Source organism: Notolepis coatsorum (assembly GCF_963971535.1).
Source record: "Notolepis coatsorum genome assembly, chromosome: 1".
NCBI classification, from domain to species: Eukaryota; Metazoa; Chordata; class Actinopteri; order Aulopiformes; family Paralepididae; genus Notolepis; species Notolepis coatsorum.
Window position 1 is genome coordinate 63,140,210 of NC_140165.1, and position 17,855 is coordinate 63,158,064.

At 52.1% G+C, this 17,855-nt stretch overlaps 1 protein-coding gene across 1 annotated transcript in view; it reads left to right on the plus strand.

Moving 5' to 3' along the window:
* Window positions 1-14,903, plus strand: part of nhsl1a (NHS-like 1a) — a gene marked incomplete at its 5' end in the record, with an annotated part of 24,242 nt that extends 9,339 nt beyond the window's left edge. The window contains 2 exon segments of the mRNA XM_084323108.1: window positions 4,079-4,163; window positions 13,687-14,903. Of these exon segments, the coding sequence (XP_084179234.1) occupies window positions 4,079-4,163; window positions 13,687-14,533 (932 nt within the window). The 3' untranslated portion in view covers window positions 14,534-14,903.
* Between the last annotated feature and the right edge of the window lie 2,952 nt (window positions 14,904-17,855).

The following is a 17,855-nucleotide window of genomic DNA, read 5'->3' on the forward strand; positions in this document are numbered from 1 at the left end:
GCCCCGCCCCCTGGACTGTAGTAGTGCTATTCAACTAGCCCCGCCCCCTGGACTGTAGTAGTGATATTCCACTAGCCCCGCCCCCTGGAACGTAGGAGTGACATTCCACTAGCCCCGCCCCCTGGACCATATGAGTGACATTCCACTAGCCCCGCCCCCTGGCCTGTAGGAGTGACATTCCACTAGCCCCGCCCCCTGGACTGTAGTCGTGATATTCCACTAGCCCCGCCCCCTGGACCGTAGGAGTGACATTCCACTAGCCCTGCCCCCTGTACTGTAGGAGTGATATTCCACTAGCCCCGCCCCCTGGACCGTAGGAGTGATATTCCACTAGCCACGCCCCCGGGACCGTAGGAGTGACATTCCACTAGCCCCGCCCCCGGGACTGTAGGAGTGACATTCCACTAGCCCCGCCCCCTGGACTGTAGTAGTGATATTCCACTAGCCCCGCCCCCTGGACCGTAGGAGTGACATTCCACTAGCCCTGCCCCCTGTACTGTAGGAGTGATATTCCACTAGCCCCGCCCCCTGGACCGTAGGAGTGATATTCCACTAGCCCCGCCCCCCGGGACCGTAGGAGTGACATTCCACTAGCCCCGCCCCCTGTACTGTAGTAGTGATATTCCACAAGCCCTGCCCCCTGGACTGTAGTAGTGATATTCCACTAGTCCCGCCCCCTGGACCGTATGAGGGATATTCCACTAGCTCCTCCCCCTGGACCGTAGGAGTGATATTCCACTAGCCCCACCCCCTGGACCGTAGGAGTGATATTCCACTAGCCCCGCCCCCTGGACTGTAGTAGTGATATTCCACTAGCCCCGTCCCCTGGACCGTAGGAGTGATATTCCACTAGCCCCGCCCCCTGGACTGTAGTAGTGATATTCCACTAGCCCCGCCCCCTGGACTGTAGTAGTGATATTCCACTAGCCCCGCCCCCTTGACCGTAGGAGTGACATTCCACTAGCCCCTCCCCCTGGACCGTAGGAGTGATATTCCACTAGCCCCGCCCCCTGGACCGTAGGAGTGATATTCCACTAGCCCCGCCCCCTGGACTGTAGGAGTGACATTCCACTAGCCCCGCCCCCTGAACTGTAGGAGTGACATTCCACTAGCCCCGCCCCCTGGACTGTAGGAGTGATATTCCACTAGCCCCGCCCCCTGAACTGTAGGAGTGACATTCTACTAGCCCCGCCCCCTGAACTGTAGGAGTGACATTCCACTAGCCCCGCCCCCTGGACTGTAGGAGTGATATTCCACTAGCCCCGCCCCCTGAACTGTAGTAGTGATATTCCACTAGCCCTGCCCCCTGGACCGTAGGAGTGACATTCCACTAGCCCCGCCCCCTGGACTGTAGTAGTGATATTCCACTAGCCCTGCCCCCTGGACTGTAGTAGTGATATTCCACTAGCCCCGCCCCCTGGACTGTAGTAGTGATATTCCACTAGCCCCGCCCCCTGGACCGTAGGAGTGACATTCCACTAGCCCCGCCCCCTGGACTGTAGTAGTGATATTCCACTAGCCCCGCCCCCTGGACCGTAGGAGTGACATTCCACTAGCCCCGCCCCCTGGACTGTAGGAGTGATATTCCACTAGCCCCGCCCCCTGGACCGTAGGAGTGATATTCCACTAGCCCCGCCCCCTGGACTGTAGGAGTGACATTCCACTAGCCCCGCCCCCTGGACTGTAGGAGTGACATTCCACTAGCCCCGCCCCCTGGACTGTAGTAGTGCTATTCAACTAGCCCCGCCCCCTGGACTGTAGTAGTGATATTCCACTAGCCCCGCCCCCTGGAACGTAGGAGTGACATTCCACTAGCCCCGCCCCCTGGACCATATGAGTGACATTCCACTAGCCCCGCCCCCTGGACTGTAGGAGTGACATTCCACTAGCCCCGCCCCCTGGACTGTAGTCGTGATATTCCACTAGCCCCGCCCCCTGGACCGTAGGAGTGACATTCCACTAGCCCTGCCCCCTGTACTGTAGGAGTGATATTCCACTAGCCCCGCCCCCTGGACCGTAGGAGTGATATTCCACTAGCCACGCCCCCGGGACCGTAGGAGTGACATTCCACTAGCCCCGCCCCCTGTACTGTAGTAGTGATATTCCACAAGCCCTGCCCAGTGGACTGTAGTAGTGATGTTACACTAGTCCCGCCCCCTGGACCGTATGAGGGATATTCCACTAGCTCCTCCCCCTGGACCGTAGGAGTGACATTCCACTAGCCCCGTCCCCTGGACTGTAGTAGTGATGTTCCACTAGTCCCGCCCCCTGGACCGTAGGAGTGATATTCCACTAGCCCCGCCCCCTGGACTGTAGTAGTGATATTCCACTAGCCCCGCCCCCTGGACTGTAGGAGTGACATTCCACTAGCCCCGCCCCCTGAACTGTAGGAGTGACATTCCACTAGCCCCGCCCCCTGGACTGTAGGAGTGATATTCCACAAGCCCCCGCACCCTGGACTGTATGAGTGATATTCCACTAGCCCCGCCCCCTGGACTGTAGGAGTGACATTCCACTAGCCCCGCCCCCTGGACCGTAGGAGTGATATTCCACTAGCCCCGCCACCTGGACCGTAGGAGTGATATTCCACTAGCCCCGCCCCCTGGACTGTAGGAGTGACATTCCACTAGCCCCGCCCCCTGGACTGTAGGAGTGACATTCCACTAGCCCCGCCCCCTCAGGGCTCAGGGACACTGCTCACTGTCCCGACATCCAAGCTTAAAAACTTCGGAGATCGGGCCTTCTCTCGTACTGCACCCCGACTCTGGAACTCCCTCCCCCAGTCCATCAGAGACTCCCCTACACTCTCCACCTTCAAATCATCATTAGGTGGCTTCTTCGTTCCGAAGGTTGCCTATCACTCTCCAACCCATTCTGTCCCCACTTCTTCTCTCCAACTCCGTGACTCCGCCTCTCACTCCACTCCAATCACAGACATCGTCTACCCAGCCTCTTCTTGGTCTTCCACTTCCTCTCTTTCCATCCACCTTCCCCATCACCACCTTCTTGAACATCTCCCCGCTGGATCCTCTCAGAACATGCCCGCACAACTCCATCTTTCTCTTTTTCAACCTCTCCAGCAGCTGTCCCCCTTGCATATCCGCTCTTCTCAGTACCTCCTCATTCTTGATCTTATCCTTCCATGTTATCTTCAGCATCTTCCTCAGTGTCCACATTTCAAAAGAGTCTATCATCCTCTCAAAGCTCGCCTCAAAACCCACCTGTTCTCCCTTGCCTTCAACCCCCCCCACCCTTAAACCCCCCCCCCCCCCCCTCTCTAACCTGATTGATGTCTGTCTCCAGTCTTTTTTTTTTGGCTTTCATGCTGTCTCCCCTGTTCCCCCCATGGTCATGCCCCTTTTGTTTTTGTTTCTTTGTTGTTTCTTTGTTTTTGTTTCTTTGCTTTCGTTTCTTTGTTTGTACTCATGCTCCCGACCACTGTCAGCGACTTCGGGTTACTGAGAAGCGATATACAAATTATATGAATTATTATTATTATTATTATTATTATTATTACAGTAACTATAGTAACTAATATGGTGTAAATAAACACAACTGCTGCCGATAATGATGTAAATATCTCTGTCTGTCTGTCTGTCTGTCTGTCTGTCTGTCTGTCTGTCTGTCTGTCTGTCTGTCTGTCTGTCTGTCTGTCTGTCTGTCTGTCTGTCTGTCTGTCTGTCTGTCTGTCTGTCTGTCTGTCTGTCTGTCTGTCTGTCTGTCTGTCTGTCTGTCTGTCTGTCTGTCTCTCTCTCTCTCTCTCTCGCTGTCTTTCTGTTTCTCTGTCTCTCTCTGTCTCTCGCTCTCTCTTTCTCTCTGTTTCTCTGTCTCTCTCTTTCTCTCTGTCTCTCTCTCTCTCTCTCTCGCTGTCTTTCTGTTTCTCTGTCTCTCTCTGTCTCTCTCTCTCTCTTTCTCTCTGTTTCTCTGTCTCTCTCTTTCTCTCTCTCTCTCTCTCTCTCTCTCTCTCTCTCTCTCTCTCTCTCTCTCTCTCTCTCTCTCTCTCTCTCTCTCTCTCTCTCTCTCTCTCTCTCTCTCTCTCTCTCTCTCTCTCTCTCTCTCTCTCTCTCTCTCTCTCTAGGGGAGGTGTTTGATGGTAGTGAGTCAGAGGGGATGCTGGTCTCTAATCCCAGAACCACAGATGACCTGTTCGCTGTCATACACAGGTACACACTCTTACATTTACATTTACATTTACATTTAGTCATTTACTTTTATCCAAAGTGAATTACAAGTTATGTACGACAAGTCATCAGGAAGGGCACAACTCTATCAGCTGAGTAACAATGCTCATCAAAGTGTTGAGTGCTACACATCTTTCTCTCTCTCTCTCTCACTCACACACACACACACACACACACGCACACACACACACACACACACACACACACACACACACACACACACACACACACACACACACACACACACACACACACACACACACACACACACACACACACACACACACACACACACACACACACACACACACACACACACACACACACACACACACACACACACACACACAGACTCTCTCATCCTCCTCTGAACAGCAGGTGGCCTGTCGGAAAACATCAAAAAGCATCAAAAAGCATCCAAAGCTTCTGATAGAATCATGTGATCATCATCACACACACACACACACACACACACACACACACACACACACACACACACACACACACACACACACACACACACACACACACACACACACACACACACACACACACACACACACACACACACCAATGTCCATCAAGGTGTCTTCTCTCACGTCTGTCTGCATCTCGTCTCTGTGTCTGCGTCTCTGGAGCAGTGCAGCGTGGCAGGGCGTGGCCTGATGTGGCAGGTAAAGCTGTGATTGGTTACTGAGTGTATAGTGGGCCGAGTCCCAATCCTGTTAGCACCCTTGATAGTTCGGATTCTGTCTGAATTCAGTTCCAAGTAAACCGTCATGTGTCTTTTGTTGTTAGCTTCCCCTTAAAGGGACAGTGTAGTGGCCACTCACCAGCAGGACAAGTACGATCTTATGTAAGTAAGATGTTGTAATTCACAGCAATAGACCACTGCACTTCCGCGTTACATTGAGCTCATGGATGAGAGAGAGCGGGAGCAGAAAATGAATGAATGTGGATGAGAGCCTTGACATTAAGTGGTTGTAGCTACGGCTGTGGGGGTGCTGGAGACATTATCCAATTTACTTTTATAAACGCCTGAGTCTCCTGAACACGGAGAGACCAATCCCAAGTCGATCTGCACTTTCTCAGCCGAGCTATAGTCGCTTTTTCGCACCTACTCCCGAACTACGCACCTAGACTCCGTGGGCAATCTGCGCAGGGGCGGATTTAGGATTGTAGGAGATCCGGGGCTTAGCCCAGATAGATTTTTAACTTCGACACCACAACCTTTAACATATACCACCACCTTAAAGCGGACAAAAGGCACTAGAGAACACTTAAATTCACACCCTTTAATTAATGAAGCAAACTATAATAATTTATAATAATAATAATAATAATAATAATAATAATAATAATAATAATAATAATAATAATAATAATAATAATAATAATAATAATAATAATAATAATAATAATAATAATAATAATAATAATAATAATAATAATAATACACTGTGTTTGTATAGCACCTTAAGTGCTTCACATCAGTACAAAAAGACAGGCATAAAATGAGCACAACATTGGCAGATCAAGAGCAATGCATAAAGTGCAGACATAAAGCATAAAATAGATAGCAGTAAAATAGACAAAGTCAAGGTAAGACATAGAACATTAAATCACATCGTTTTTCATATTAGGATCTAAGATCTAGGGTTAACTCGATAAAATAGTTAGTAAAATAGAATAAAATAATGCAATAGTGCATTGCAATAAAATAGTTCTAATAAATCTTTTTGATTTATAAATGGGCGTACTTTAGCTATGTTTCTAAGGTGGAAGAATTATGTTTTTGTCAACTTGTTGATTGTGATTTAAAGCTTAGGTCTTGTTATGGTTTGTAACCGACCCCAATCGCACAACACAAGACAGGTATGGTGGTTTGCCAAGAAACAGATATTTATTGTGAACAGGGAAAAAGGGCACTGTCCCTTTAAGGGAGAAAACACAAAACACTGGAATAACACAAGAGGGGAAGGTAAGGTGCCTTTAAGAGGCGGGCAGGAAAAGGGAACACTATGGGAAAGTAAGGGAACGCCTAAGGGAAGGTTAAGGGAACGCCTTGGGACAGAGGAACTAGAGACTAGGTAAACCAGGGACAAGGAGAACTAGGGAGAGAGGACTAGGGACTAGGAGAGCTAGGGATAGAGGACTAGGGACTAGGAGAACTAGGGATAGAGGACTAGGGACAGAGGGGACTGAGGCCCGCGGAGGCGGGCTGGGGAACAGGGAGGAACTGGGGACAGAGAACCGCGGAGGCGGGCTGGGGACAGGGAGGAACTGGGGACTGGTGGGAAAACATCTGGGCCGCTCTGCAGAACAGAGGAGAGGGTTAATATTCAAAGGGAATAAACAGAGCAGATGCAGAACAGTCCAAATAACAAAGTAACAAAGTAAATACTATCTTCGTGTGAATAAACACACAGTGGGAGATGAAATGTCCAAAATAATATCCACGAGAGAACAAAACAGAGTGGGAGATGAAATGTCCAAACTAATAACTAAGTGAGAACTAAAGGAGGCAATACGCTGGGTGAGTGACATCACAATCAAAACTCACCCAGGCGTATGCGTAATGGTACAGGAACAGGAGCGAGACGGGGGCAAGAGGCATTACGCTGAGTGAGTGACATCACAATCAAAACTCACCCAGGCGTATGCGAAAAGGTACAGGGACAGCAGCGGGAACGGGGGCAAAAAGCATTACGCTGAGTGAGTGACATCACAATCAAAACTCACCCAGGCGTATGCGTAAAGGTACAGGGACAGCAGCGGGAACGGGGGCAAGGGCACTACGCTGAGTGAGTGACATCACAATCAAAACTCACCCAGGCGTATGCGTAAAGGTACAGGGACAGCAGCGGGAACGGGGGCAAGGGCACTACGCTGGGTGAGTGACATCACAATCAAAACTCACCCAGGCGTATGCGTAATGGTACGGGGACAGCAGCGGGGCGAGGGCATCGCCACCGGGTGGCTGGCTGTCGGAGCCGAGGAACAGAGTGCTGGAACAGTGGCGGTGACGAGGGAGTCGTCCACCGGGTAGCCGACTGTCGGAGCCGAGGAACAGAGTGCTGGAACAGTGGCGGTGACGAGGGTGTCGTCCACCGGGTAGCCGCTGTCGGAGCCGAGGAACAGAGTGCGCGCCACACCTTGGTGTGCGCGTCGGAACAGTGGCGGTGGCGAGGGCGTCGTCCACCGGGTAGCCGCTGTCGGAGCCGAGGAACAGAGTGCGCGCCACACCTTGGTGTGCGCGTCGGAACAGTGGCGGTGGCGAGGGCGTCGTCCACCGGGTAGCCGCTGTCGGAGCCGAGGAACAGAGTGCGCGCCACACCTTGGTGTGCGCGTCGGAACAGTGGCGGTGGCGAGGGCGTCGTCCACCGGGTAGCCGCTGTCGGAGCCGAGGAACAGAGTGCGCGCCACACCTTGGTGTGCGCGTCGGAACCGAGAGACGCCTCGGGGTGCGTCTGCGAGGAGGAGTGTGCCAAGCACGAAGGTCTGGAAGATGCGCGTCGGCGCGCTGAGGTCTGGAGAGCGTGCCAAGCTCGAAGGTCTGGAAGATGCGCGTCTGTGCGCTGGTACGGAGGAGCGTGCCAAGCTCGAAGGTCTGGAAGATGCGCGTCAGTGCGCTGGTACGGAGGAGCGTGCCAAGCTCGAAGGTCTGGAAGATGCGCGTCAGTGCGCTGGTACGGAGGAGCGTGCCAAGCTCGAAGGTCTGGAAGATGCGCGTCAGTGCGCTGGTACGGAGGAGCGTGCCAAGCTCGAAGGTCTGAAGTGGAACACTGGAATACCTCCCGTAGAGGATTAGAGAGCGCAGTACAGTGTCTCCCTCCAGGCAAACGGCGGCAGGTGGCGAAGGCTTGAGCGCATCTGGCGCGCTGGTCTGGAGTGGAACACTGGAATACCTCCCGTAGAGAATTAGAGAGCGCAGTACAATGTCTCCCTCCAGGCAAACGGCGACAGGTGGCCAAGGCCCTTGAAGATGCGCGTTGCGCGCTGGTGACTGGAGAGCGTGCCAAGCTCGAGGGTCCGGGAGATGCGCGTTGGTCTAGATGTGCGTCAGGACGAACAGCTGCGCAGGGGTCTGCAGTGGAGCGCTGGGGTGCCTCCCGTGGAAGTTACAGGGAGCGCAGAACAGTCTCCTCCACAGGCTACGGCGACAGCAGACGAAGGCTGGAGCAAACATCTCAAGGCTGGAGAGATCCATCTTACAGCATTGGTAGACCAGAGGATCTCCCGAAAGAGTCTAGATGTTAGAGAATATGACTCAGCATGAATACAACACGACCCCACGCCGAAACGAGGGGAAGAGCCCTGGTATTTAAAGCCCACAGGGGAACTAATTAGCCTGCCACCACAGGTGCGAGAGGTAATTGATAATAGTCCAGGTGTGGCCACTGAGAGTAAACGAGAGTAAAGAACGAGAGGGTGGGGGCTAGAGAGAGTGAGTGAGAAGGGAATTTCTAACAGTAGGCTTTAAAGAAACAGAGAAAAGGTGGTGAGCAGCGGGCAAAACCTCACAGTACCCCCCCCTCAACGGGAGCCACCCGGCGACCCAAAACAAATACAGACAGAGTGGCAGGGGGCAAAACAAGAGGTACTGGCCAAGCCAGCAGGGGAAGCCACCACAAGAGTGGGGCTAGCAAAAGAAACAGGGTCGCCGAGGGGTAACTAGGGTAGCAGAGGGGCAACTGGTCTAGAGGAACTGGGTGAAGAGAACTAGTCTAGCGAACTGGGCAAGAGAACTGGTCTAGAGAACTGGTCTAGAGAACTGGTCTAGAGGAACTGGTCTAGAGGAACTGGGTCTAGAGAACTGGTCTAGAGCAACTGGTCTAGAGGAACTGAGGGGCAAGCAGGGTAGCTAAGGGGTAACCATGGAAGCACCGGGAAAGGGCTAGCAGAGGGAAGGTTAGCTGCCAGGGCACTGATAGCTACAGGGCCTATGCTAGCTGTACTGCTACATCAACATAGAGGCTGTGCAAGCTGCCGGAGCCAGGCTAGCAGAGGGAAAGGGTAGCTGCCAGGGCACTGATAGCTACAGGGCCTATGCTAGCTGTACTGCTACATCAACATAGAGGCTGCGCTAGCTGCCGGAGCTAGGCTGGCAGACAGGGCTGGACCAGCATGAGAGCACAAGCTAGCTGGAAGGACAGTCCTAGCTGTGTGAGAAAAACTGACCTTGCTAGCTGAAAGGGCAGTCCTAGCAGTGGGATAAACTACACAAAAAAGTGGAGGCCATGCAGAGGGACCGGGTTAGCTGCTTGGGCCTGGCTAGTTACAGGGCCTATGCCAGCTGCAAGGCTGCATTAACAAAGAGGCTGTGCTAACAGCCGGGGCCAAGCTAGCAGACCGGGGCCATGCAGAGGGAAACTGGGTTAGCCGCCAGGGCATGGCTAGCTACAGGGGGGTCAAACAGGGCAAAACGGGAAGCAAACAGGGGAGCTAACCGGGGAGACTAACAAGCTAAGCAGGGGAGTAACAGGCTAACAAGGGAGCTAAACAGGACTAACAGGGAAGCTAAACTGGGCAAACAGGGAAGCATAACAGGGCTAACAGGGGAGCTAGAGGGGAGACTAACAAGCTAACAGGGGAGCTAACAGGGCTAACAGGGGAGCTAGAGGGAACAAGAAAAAAAAAGGCAAACTCAACATACACCGTCTGTGCTGGCTGGGGTCGTCGATTTGGTGGGGTCGTACTGTTATGGTTTGTAACCGACCCCAATCGCACAACACAAGACAGGTATGGTGGTTTGCCAAGAAACAGATATTTATTGTGAACAGGGAAAAAGGGCACTGTCCCTTTAAGGGAGAAAACACAAAACACTGGAATAACACAAGAGGGGAAGGTAAGGTGCCTTTAAGAGGCGGGCAGGAAAAGGGAACACTATGGGAAAGTAAGGGAACGCCTAAGGGAAGGTTAAGGGAACGCCTTGGGACAGAGGAACTAGAGACTAGGTAAACCAGGGACAAGGAGAACTAGGGAGAGAGGACTAGGGACTAGGAGAGCTAGGGATAGAGGACTAGGGACTAGGAGAACTAGGGATAGAGGACTAGGGACAGAGGGGACTGAGGCCCGCGGAGGCGGGCTGGGGAACAGGGAGGAACTGGGGACAGAGAACCGCGGAGGCGGGCTGGGGACAGGGAGGAACTGGGGACTGGTGGGAAAACATCTGGGCCGCTCTGCAGAACAGAGGAGAGGGTTAATATTCAAAGGGAATAAACAGAGCAGATGCAGAACAGTCCAAATAACAAAGTAACAAAGTAAATACTATCTTCGTGTGAATAAACACACAGTGGGAGATGAAATGTCCAAAATAATATCCACGAGAGAACAAAACAGAGTGGGAGATGAAATGTCCAAACTAATAACTAAGTGAGAACTAAAGGAGGCAATACGCTGGGTGAGTGACATCACAATCAAAACTCACCCAGGCGTATGCGTAATGGTACAGGAACAGGAGCGAGACGGGGGCAAGAGGCATTACGCTGAGTGAGTGACATCACAATCAAAACTCACCCAGGCGTATGCGAAAAGGTACAGGGACAGCAGCGGGAACGGGGGCAAAAAGCATTACGCTGAGTGAGTGACATCACAATCAAAACTCACCCAGGCGTATGCGTAAAGGTACAGGGACAGCAGCGGGAACGGGGGCAAGGGCACTACGCTGAGTGAGTGACATCACAATCAAAACTCACCCAGGCGTATGCGTAAAGGTACAGGGACAGCAGCGGGAACGGGGGCAAGGGCACTACGCTGGGTGAGTGACATCACAATCAAAACTCACCCAGGCGTATGCGTAATGGTACGGGGACAGCAGCGGGGCGAGGGCATCGCCACCGGGTGGCTGGCTGTCGGAGCCGAGGAACAGAGTGCTGGAACAGTGGCGGTGACGAGGGAGTCGTCCACCGGGTAGCCGACTGTCGGAGCCGAGGAACAGAGTGCTGGAACAGTGGCGGTGACGAGGGTGTCGTCCACCGGGTAGCCGCTGTCGGAGCCGAGGAACAGAGTGCGCGCCACACCTTGGTGTGCGCGTCGGAACAGTGGCGGTGGCGAGGGCGTCGTCCACCGGGTAGCCGCTGTCGGAGCCGAGGAACAGAGTGCGCGCCACACCTTGGTGTGCGCGTCGGAACAGTGGCGGTGGCGAGGGCGTCGTCCACCGGGTAGCCGCTGTCGGAGCCGAGGAACAGAGTGCGCGCCACACCTTGGTGTGCGCGTCGGAACAGTGGCGGTGGCGAGGGCGTCGTCCACCGGGTAGCCGCTGTCGGAGCCGAGGAACATAGTGCGCGCCACACCTTGGTGTGCGCGTCGGAACCGAGAGACGCCTCGGGGTGCGTCTGCGAGGAGGAGTGTGCCAAGCACGAAGGTCTGGAAGATGCGCGTCGGCGCGCTGAGGTCTGGAGAGCGTGCCAAGCTCGAAGGTCTGGAAGATGCGCGTCTGTGCGCTGGTACGGAGGAGCGTGCCAAGCTCGAAGGTCTGGAAGATGCGCGTCAGTGCGCTGGTACGGAGGAGCGTGCCAAGCTCGAAGGTCTGGAAGATGCGCGTCAGTGCGCTGGTACGGAGGAGCGTGCCAAGCTCGAAGGTCTGGAAGATGCGCGTCAGTGCGCTGGTACGGAGGAGCGTGCCAAGCTCGAAGGTCTGAAGTGGAACACTGGAATACCTCCCGTAGAGGATTAGAGAGCGCAGTACAGTGTCTCCCTCCAGGCAAACGGCGGCAGGTGGCGAAGGCTTGAGCGCATCTGGCGCGCTGGTCTGGAGTGGAACACTGGAATACCTCCCGTAGAGAATTAGAGAGCGCAGTACAATGTCTCCCTCCAGGCAAACGGCGACAGGTGGCCAAGGCCCTTGAAGATGCGCGTTGCGCGCTGGTGACTGGAGAGCGTGCCAAGCTCGAGGGTCCGGGAGATGCGCGTTGGTCTAGATGTGCGTCAGGACGAACAGCTGCGCAGGGGTCTGCAGTGGAGCGCTGGGGTGCCTCCCGTGGAAGTTACAGGGAGCGCAGAACAGTCTCCTCCACAGGCTACGGCGACAGCAGACGAAGGCTGGAGCAAACATCTCAAGGCTGGAGAGATCCATCTTACAGCATTGGTAGACCAGAGGATCTCCCGAAAGAGTCTAGATGTTAGAGAATATGACTCAGCATGAATACAACACGACCCCACGCCGAAACGAGGGGAAGAGCCCTGGTATTTAAAGCCCACAGGGGAACTAATTAGCCTGCCACCACAGGTGCGAGAGGTAATTGATAATAGTCCAGGTGTGGCCACTGAGAGTAAACGAGAGTAAAGAACGAGAGGGTGGGGGCTAGAGAGAGTGAGTGAGAAGGGAATTTCTAACAGTAGGCTTTAAAGAAACAGAGAAAAGGTGGTGAGCAGCGGGCAAAACCTCACAGGTCTGAGTCTACCATAACACAAAGACTTAACTCACTCAAATACAGTTAGCAGCTGGATAGACTACAGGTGGAAATTAGCTTCTGCTAAATCTGGTGCAAACATATTTTCATGTAACAATGATTAATTGTCAAAAAAATAAATAATTTTTTTTTTTTTTTTTTTTAAATAGATTCGGGGCTTTTCAGAAAACATTCGGGGCTTGAGCCCAAGTAGCCACCCCCTACCCCCGCCCATCTGTGCATGCGTAGTTCGGGAGTAGGTGCAGGAAAGTGACTATAGCTCGGCCGATCAACTTGGAGTTGGTCTCTCCGTGTTCAGGAGACTCAGGCGTTTATAAAAGTCTATTGGATCATGTCTCCTGCACCCCCACAGCCGTAGCTACAACCACTTAATGTCAAGGCTCTCATCCACATTCATTCATTTTCTCCCCCCCCTCTCTCTCCCATGATTTCAGAATCCTGGAAGTGTTGCGGTGGTCTATCTAGCCCAGGTGGTTGGACTACGTTACCCATAAACCCTAGCGGGGTGACTTAAGCGCGACTGTTTTTGTTTGTTTTGTTGTTGTTGTAAGGAGTGAATGCAGAGTGCGTAATAAATACAAGCAACTTGCTTTTGTAATCGCAAAACGTATCACCGTTCCTTTTGTTCTCGCGCTTCGGTCCCGTCATCACCCCGCTAGGGTTTATGGGTAACGTAGTCCAACCACCTGGGCTAGATTGCTGAGATTTATAACATCTTAAAGATCTTACTCCTGCTGGTGGGTGGCCACTACAATAGTTCTGTTTTTATTTATACATAAAGTGGTATGAAATAGGTAGTTTGTAAGTAGCGTAAACGATGATTAGCTGACTTGTCCCCGGGTTCCGCGGCCGGTTCTGTCTGTGTTCTGCATGAGCCGGGCATCTCCAGACAGGCAGCATGCGGGGTCCGATAACAAAACAGTTCTGTACCACAGCCCGACATGCTAATAGAAGTGTTAACTGCTCAGGACAGAATACAATGGCCCTCTTGATGTGCTTTATGTTGTGCGGTGTTGTGTTATCTCTCTCTAGTCATCATGTTTGGGTTAAATTGACTCATCTCCCCCTCCCTCTCTCATCCTCTTCCTCAGGTCTAAGAGGAAGATGCTGGGACGACGGGATTCCGAGGATGAAAGCCCTCGCCTCTCCTCCTCCTCCTCCTCTTCTTCCTCCTCCTCTTCTTCTTCCTCCTCTCCTCCGTCGACCCCCACCGACCTCCAGCCGTGCCCCCAGCGACCTCCGATCTCCAGGGGTCCAAGGTCGGCCAGCAGCGACAGCTTCAAGGCCCTCCTCCTGAGGAAGGGGGGCCGCTCCGACCCCGCCACCCGAATGTCCGCCGTCGAGCGCCTCCGCGCCGCCGCGACCCGCCCCCAGAGGGCACCGTCACTGCCGCCGCCACCTCCGCCTCCACCCCAGGAGCTGACAGACACGTGGCAGGAGCTGACCGACCTGCTGGACACAAACTCACACTCCATCTCCAGCGACTTGCACACCGGGAGGAGGGGGAAGGACCAGGGCGGTCTCTATTTCACCACCTCCCTCTCCTCCCTCTCCTCCCTCTCCTCGCTCTCCTCCCTCTCCTCTCTCTCCTCCCTCTCCTCTCTCTCCTCCCTCTCCTCCCTCTCCTCTCTCTCCTCGCTCTCCTCCCTCCCCGCGTGGGGGCTACGTCCCCCCCGCTCCCTCACCCCTCCCTGCTCGGCGAGCCGACGTTTCGCCGCACGCTGCAGATTACCCAGCCTCCCCATGACGGCCATCTTCGAGGGCGAGGGGGAGGAGGGGGGCGGCGACATCGTCTCCTCCCCAAGCGTCGTCGTCGGATTGGTCGGTGCCGCTGACGGACAGGCCAGGGCCACCAGTGGCGGCTTTGAGTGGCCCGAGAGCAGCTGGGCGACGGTGGGACCTGTCTGCTTGGTCCCTCTGTTGGAGACCAGTGGATAGTTAGCGGGGAGGGGGCAGGGTTTATATGGACACTACACCTCCTCGTCTACTGAATGTGACAAAGTTAGGATCCTCTGGCAATCTTTGTCAGGTCAAAAAACGCCTCAGAAGATACCCACAAAACGGATTGAACTGTAGTGAAGTCAGCTGTACTGTGCTGCGCTGTTCTGCGCTGTTTTGTTCTGTTCTGCGCTGTTTTGTTCTGTTCTGCGCTGCGCTGTTCTGCGCTGTTCTGTTCTGTTCTGCACTGTTCTGTTCTGTTCTGTTCTGTTCTGTTTTGTTCTGCACTGTTCTGTTCTGCGCTGTTCTGTCCTGTTCTGTTCTGTTCCGACTTGCTTATAGCAAGGACACTGAGTCAAGAAAACTGGTGTAGACCGCGCCCCCCCCCCCCCCCCCCCCCCCAACGCCGACATTATGGGAAATGCGCACACACTGTCTTCTCCAGAGGCAGGCGGCAAAGATAGATACCGATTTCCTCTCTGTGTGCGTTCAGTAGAAAGCTATCCGGCTGCAAGCTAGCCTAGCACAGCACAAATGAATGGAAGCGGATACAGACCAGCTAGCCTATCTTAGCACAAATGAATGAAAGCGGATACAGACTGGCTAGCCTAGCTTAGCACAGATTAATGGAAGTGTAATACGGACCACTAGAGTTTTGAGCTACACTGTAAAAAAGAAAACTATAAAAAAAAAAAAGGTAAATGTCTGGCAGCAAATTAATTAATTGTCAAATTACAGTAAAATCAAATACATTTACAGATTACAACCTTTATTTAACAGTTAATATTTTGATAAAAGGTAATTTACTGTATTTTTATGGCATTTACACTTAAAGTAGAAAAACAAAAGTAATCTGTAAAATAATACAGTGAATCTCCTGTGAGTTTTTTTTCTTCTTTTTTTTACAGTGTAGGCTAGTGGTCCATATCCGCTTGTCTGACTCTGGAGAATACGTATTTCCCATAATGTTGGCCTGCCCTGAGAGAATCTTGATTTATACAACCGGGTACTGACTGACAGGGGATCATCTTCCTGCTCACACCCAGGCCACGAGGCTCTGTCTTGGGGCAAAACATCTCAGAAGGGGGGGGGGGGGGGGGGGTCTGGAGGTACCAGACAGGGGGTTCTGAACAAAGCTACCATAGAACCAAACCCATGTTCGACGTGACAATGTGAACAGAAGCGGAGTGATGTGGGTACGGGACACATCCGCTGTGTCATGCTGGTAACTTATTATCTGTGACGCAAACCATACCATGACCATACCGTGTTGAAACAGTCATCCGTAGTATTCTCACGACGCGTCACGCCAAGCAACATGTTGTGAAGTCACAGCTCACCGGCCACGGCTGTTATCTAATGATAATCCCCGCGGTTTTGTCGACCAAGACCAAGTTTGCCGACCAAGATGTTGTGAATATCTATACCGTACGGTACGTGAGTTACTGGCTACTAATAAATAGCTCCGATTTTGGGGCTTCTGTGAAAATGTCTATCCGTCAAAAAGAATGTCTGTGGTAGATTCTAATACAGTTCCTATCTGACATTTTCCATAGATTTGGTAGATTTTGCACTCCATAAATACTTCCTTATTCGTTTATTCTTTGTTTTGTATGGTGTTGTTTTTTCTGTGTACCTTTGAGCATCGTTAGCCACTTTGAGATTAATAACATGATGTATTATTTGATATTGTTTATTGTAAAGGAAACTGTGACAGAACCCCTGCTTCTGGTAACTAACTGTTTCTGTTACCAAAGACCCCAGAGAGTCATTCTGCCAGCAGGGTGTCGTTGCTTTTTGATTGGCCACAGGTGAGCCAATGATTTTAAGTCACGCTGAGTTTAAAAGTAAGTTCTATACTGTACCTAGCATTCATTCCTTGTTTATTTGCTATACTGACAGGGTAGCGTTGGTAGTTATTTCATCCTGTAAATAACTCGCTGTAGTTAAGACTGTATTTAACTTGTTTGTCAGGGGAATGAACACATGCTGGTGAACGTTTGCTGTGGTACATGACGATATTCTACTAGCAAATTTCACACTGTAGTCATTTTATATAATCGTTTCTTTTTAAGGAGAATGCGTCATTCACCTCCATTAGAACTGCTCTTCTATCGAGACGGTAGGGAGGCTGAGAGGGAGACAGAGTAGAGGAGACACGGGAGAGAATGTTCTTTATTGAGACAGTAGGAAGGGTGAGAGGGAGATAGAGTAGAGGAGACACAGGAGAGAAGGTTCTTTATTGAGATGGTAGGAAGGGTGAGAGGGAGATAGAGTAGAGGAGACACAGGAGATAAGGTTCTTTATTGAGACGGTAGGAAGGGTGAGAGGGAGACAGAGTAGAGGAGACACAGGAGAGAAGGTTCTTTATTGAGACGGTAGGAAGGGTGAGAGGGAGACAGAGTAGAGGAGACACAGGAGAGAAGGTTCTTTATTGAGACGGTAGGAAGGGTGAGAGGGAGACAGAGTAGAGGAGACACAGGAGAGAAGGTTCTTTATTGAGACGGTAGGAAGGCTGAGAGGGAGACAGAGTAGAGGAGACAGGAGAGAAGGTTCTTTATTGAGACAGTAGGAAGGCTGAGATGGAGACAGAGTAGAGGAGACACAGGAGAGAAGGTTCTTTATTGAGACAGTAGGAAGGCTGAGAGGGAGACAGAGTAGAGGAGACACAGGAGAGAAGGTTCTTTATTGAGACAGTAGGAAGGCTGAGAGGGAGACAGAGTAGAGAAGGTTCTTTATTGAGACAGTAGGAAGGCTGTGAGGGAGACAGAGTAGAGAAGGTTCTTTATTGAGACGGTAGGAAGGCTGAGAGGGAGACAGAGTAGAGAAGGTTCTTTATTGAGACAGTAGGAAGGCTGAGAGGGAGACAGAGTAGAGAAGGTTCTTTATTGAGACGGTAGGAAGGGTGAGAGGGAGACAGAGTAGAGGAGACACAGGAGAGAAGGTTCTTTATTGAGACGGTAGGAAGGCTGAGAGGGAGACAGAGTAGAGGAGACACAGGAGAGAAGGTTCTTTATTGAGACAGTAGGAAGGCTGAGATGGAGACAGAGTAGAGGAGACACAGGAGAGAAGGTTCTTTATTGAGATGGCTGAGAGGAGACAGAATTTAGTGGGATCTGACCCCAGGCCAGCAGGGGCCTTAACCTCTTAGGATTAGCGGCCAATAAATAATGGTGAACCTCAACAACCCACTGTAGCAGATTGAATGAGAACATTCACTTCCTGCCCTGGTAACTTTCCTCTTATTTATAAAGGACTTATATCTTCTTTGTATTACTGTATATTTCACCATATCCTGTACATTCTATCACCCAAGTTTTTC